This window comes from Nycticebus coucang, chromosome X (genome assembly GCF_027406575.1).
Source record: "Nycticebus coucang isolate mNycCou1 chromosome X, mNycCou1.pri, whole genome shotgun sequence".
In the NCBI taxonomy this organism is placed as follows: Eukaryota; Metazoa; Chordata; class Mammalia; order Primates; family Lorisidae; genus Nycticebus; species Nycticebus coucang.
The window spans coordinates 65118711-65122857 of NC_069804.1; the positions used below are offsets into that span (position 1 = coordinate 65118711).

General features: G+C 62.6%; 1 protein-coding gene across 1 annotated transcript; it reads right to left on the reverse strand.

The window, feature by feature from the left end:
• Window positions 1-350: 350 nt before the first annotated feature.
• On the reverse strand, window positions 351-859 carry LOC128577144 (60S ribosomal protein L32). The gene has a single exon (XM_053579201.1). The coding sequence runs from the start codon at window positions 807-809 to the stop codon at window positions 402-404; it is 408 nt and encodes a 135-aa protein (XP_053435176.1). The 5' UTR covers window positions 810-859; the 3' UTR covers window positions 351-401.
• Between the last annotated feature and the right edge of the window lie 3288 nt (window positions 860-4147).

Here is a 4147-nt window from a genome sequence, read left to right on the forward strand (position 1 = left end):
TCTTTTCTCTCTGCTCTTACCCTGTCCCTGTTTTTTTTTTTTTTTTTTTGTAGAGACAGAGTCTCACTGTACCGCCCTCGGGTAGAGTGCCGTGGCATCGCAAGGCTCACAGCAACCTCTAACCATTGGGCTTACGCGATTCTCTTCCCTCAGCCTCCGGAGCAGCTGGGACTACAGGCGCCCGCCACAACGCCCGGCTATTTTGTTGTTGCAGTTTGGCCGGGACTGGGTTTGAACCCGCCACCCTAGGCATATGGGGCCGCAGCCCTACTCACTGAGCCACAGGCGCCGCCCTGTTTTTTTTTTTTTTTTTTTTTTTTTTTTTTTTTTTTTTTTTTTTTTTTTTTTTGGCGGTATTTATGGTTTTATTTAAACACAAATAGCATGTGCACATCAGCTGTCTATTCATTTTCTTCACTGCGCAGCCTGGCATTGGGATTGGTGACTCTGATGGCCAGCTGGGCTGCTCTTTCCACAATGGCTTTGCGGTTCTTGGAGGAAACGTTGTGAGCAATCTCTGCACAATAAGATTTGTTGCACATCAGCAGCACTTCCAGCTCCTTGACGTTGTGGACGAGAAACTTCCGGAAACCACTGGGCAGCATATGCTTTGTTTTCTTGTTGCTCCCGTAACCAATGTTAGGCATCAATATCTGGCCCTTGAATCTTCTCCGAACCCTATTGTCAATACCTCTGGGTTTCCGCCAGTTACGCTTAATTTTGACATATCGATCTGACTGGTGCCGGATAAACTTCTTGGTCCTCTTTTTGACGATCTTTGGCTTCACAAGAGGTCTGAGGGCGGCCATGATGCCGAATAAGAGATGGCAGCCACCTCCGTAGGTAGCGCCGAGGAAGAGCTTTTTTTTTTTTTTTTTTTTTTTTTACATCGGAAAGGGAGGGGGAACCCTAAGCTGGCCGGCCCTTGGTGGCCGCCTGCTGGGCATTCCGTGGAGCCAGGGCGCCATCAAGCGGGAACTGGTTCGGGCACGGTTTCTGAGAACGGGCGCCCGCCCGGCAGAAGTGCTAGGGACGGCGATAACGCCCAGGGTGGGAATGAAGTAGCGCACTCCGGGTCCGGAGTTGGAAGCTGGCGGAGAAGGAACGGCCGTCTGGCCCTCCGCCCCTGTTTGCTCCTTCCGTGAGAATGGCACCCGGGCTCTACGGCTGGGAAAGGGTCTCGGATAGAAGGGGCTTCCGGCCTAGGGTTCGCTCCAGGAACCGCCGAGCGGAGACGCCGGCCCCGGCAGGCAGCCCCGCACCCCCGCCACCAGCCGCCGACCTCCTTGGTTCCCAGGGAGGAAACGGGCCTCTCGGCCTGGGCGGCCTCGCCCCAGGCCAGGGTACCCCGTCCTCGCCACCCAGGAGACCCGCGTCCGTGGCCAGCGTCAGGGAAAATGGCTGACAGGGAAGCTCCGCCTCCCGTGGAGCTCGGCCTGGGGGCGGCCAGCCTGCGGCCTCACGGGCTCTCTGGAGCCCGTGGTTCGTTCGTCCCGGGGTCCCGCCGGCCGTCACAGTTCTTCCTAGGCCTCTGAACCCCGTTGGGACCGGGGAGACCCTGTCTCGGGGCAGAGTCCGCTCAGCCCAGTCACGCCCTGGCCGATCCCCGCGCCGCCCGGCCCGAGCGCCAGCGTCCACAGCAGCCTGGGCTTTTCAGAGGCAACGTCCGCTGGATGGCACTGTGGCTCCACAAATGGCGCCCACCCCGCCTCCTCCCCGGTGCTGCCAGAGGGCAACACTCCGGACAAGCAGCACCCCTCTGACCGTCCCTTAGGCAGGGCTCCCCAGCAACTGGGTAGCTTCTGGGCACACCTGCCAGAGCAGCCAGACTCTCCCGTTCCCCCGTCCCCCTGGCTCCTTTGCTGGGTGGAGGGGTGGCCGGTCAACACAGAGAACCCACCCGTCCTCAAGAAGACACTCCCGTGGGGCGGGGTGGTGGGGTGGGGAGGCCCGGAGCTCCCCCACGGATCCCACAGTGCCGCCCGGCCCCGAAAACAAGAGCGGGCCCTGAACCGCTCTCTGGCCCAGGCAGCAGACTCCCTTGTGGCGAGGCCGCCGGGGACCCCCAAAGTCTGCATCACAAGCGGCCGGTTCTCTCGGACGCCTGGACTAGACGCCGCTGGCCCATCCGGCGCGCCGGCTCCGGCTCGCATGCCGGCCAGGGACCCGGCTAGGCCTCGGGGCTGCCTGCCTCCCTGGACCAAAGGACGCTGCTTGGCGGCCAGGGGCCCGGCAGGTTGGGCTCGGGTCTCAGCCAGCCGGTCTCTCTGGCGCCGGGCTGTCGGGGCTCACTGATTGGCCCTGCTTCGTTCTCTTAGTGGCCGCGGGGTTCGGGCTGACAAGGCTCCCAGGCTGCAATTCTCTCTCGAGTCATGGCCGTCTGTCCTGGCCTCCCCAGGCCCGGTTTCCGCGGCAGGGCGGGAGCGAAGGGAGAGGGTGCTGCCGCCCTGCATTCCTGCGGCCCTTCCCACATGGGCTCCAGGGTGTCTGCAGGGCCGGGGTGGGACTGGGTGCTTCGCTGCCATCCTTAGGTCCCTCTGCCCCTCAATCAGGTGGGTGGCCAGGGCCAACTCTTCCGCCAGGGAAGGAGCTGAGGCGGTGGAGGACAGACACATCATGCCACCCGCTAGAGGCTGTCCGGCACATCGGCCAGAGCAGGGAGCCGGGGCGGGGCCTTTATACTCAGTCAACTGGGCCGCTGACCCATCATCGGCCACGGCCACCTGTCCCGGGAAGCGAAGCTTTCGCGCCCTCTCCTTGACCAGCAGTGCCTGGGGAGCAGGATGGCCCATACCGCTCTTATCTTACTCCGGGTCTTCCTGTCTTCCTGGACGTGTGGGCCGCACCCGAGCGGCTACGCTGAGGTGGGCCCTTTCACAGGGCGCCGGCCTGTGCCTGCCAACCCCCAGAACCCACCCCGTGAGCCGGAGAATTCTGGGCATCGGAGGTGCCCCGCAGGGCGTGGGATCCTCTTCTCCTCTATCCCTTTCACCTTCCGCTCTATCCCAGAACAGGGCCGAGGCGGGCTGGCACCCGCAGAAGCGCAATCACCCGCGGGGGAACCGAAAGTTCTCACCAGAAAGGGCACAGGGGCGCGCGGCCCAGCCCGCATACACACAGTCACACCCAGGCAGGCCAGAGAGAGGGCCCAGAGAGCCTAACCTAAGGGCTCGGCGACGGGTGCCGGCAGACCTCCTCGGCTGCCAAGGCCCCGCCGTCTGGGACATGGACGGGGCAACTCTGGACCACCGCAGAGAAGGGGTCCGGTCTCCGCCGGCCCCTGGGCCGGATGGGAAACTGGAGGGTGCTGGGAGAACCCGGGAGTAAGCAGGGGGGCCGGTGTGAGGTAGAGACAGAGGGAGTGCCCTGTGGAGCCTCCCCCCAGCCTGATTGTGCGAAGAAGGGGCAGGCCCTCAGAGGCCTGGCTGCGTTGGCTCTCCCCACCGCCACACCCACCCACCCACCCCGGGTCCAATCCAGGCCAGCCTGGCCACAGTTTGACTCCACTGACTTGCTTGGTGTCCCTGGTGTCCCTCAGAGGGAGACTTCCTGCCTGTAGACCAGCGTCTGCCTGCCCGTGGGGTCGGGCCTTCAGGCACTTCCTCCCTGACTGGCCTGTGGCCAGCACAAGGTGGCCGCGTCCCTCGGCCTGGTGCGGGGGCCGGTTGCACCCCCCCCCCCACCGAACCCACCGGGGTCAGCAACTAGTCCAGGGGGAGCGGGCCTAGGGGGTGGGGCATCCTCCAAGGCGGCCCTGACACCCTGGCCTTTGCCCGTCATGTCAAGTCTCCACCGAGCTGGAGCCCAGGGATACGGATAGGCCCGTAGGAATGGCAAAGGCAGGCTTTGTCTCAATGGCTTTTCTTGCAGGCTCCTCAGCTTCTCTCACTAGCCTGCTACTGTTCTGCTCTTGGGTCACCCAACCAGGTCTGCCACACCCTCCCCCGTGATTAGACAGGTGTTCCACCTGGGGCACTCGGATACAGGTTTCTGGCTCTCCTGGGCACTTTATCTACCCACTTCTCTGTGCTGCTAATTTTGCTCTCCTCCTTCCTTTCCTCCTCTCTTCTCTTGTCTTTTCTCTCTGCTCTTACCCTGTCCCTGTTTTTTTTTTTTTTTTTTGTAGAGACAGAGTCTCACTGTACCG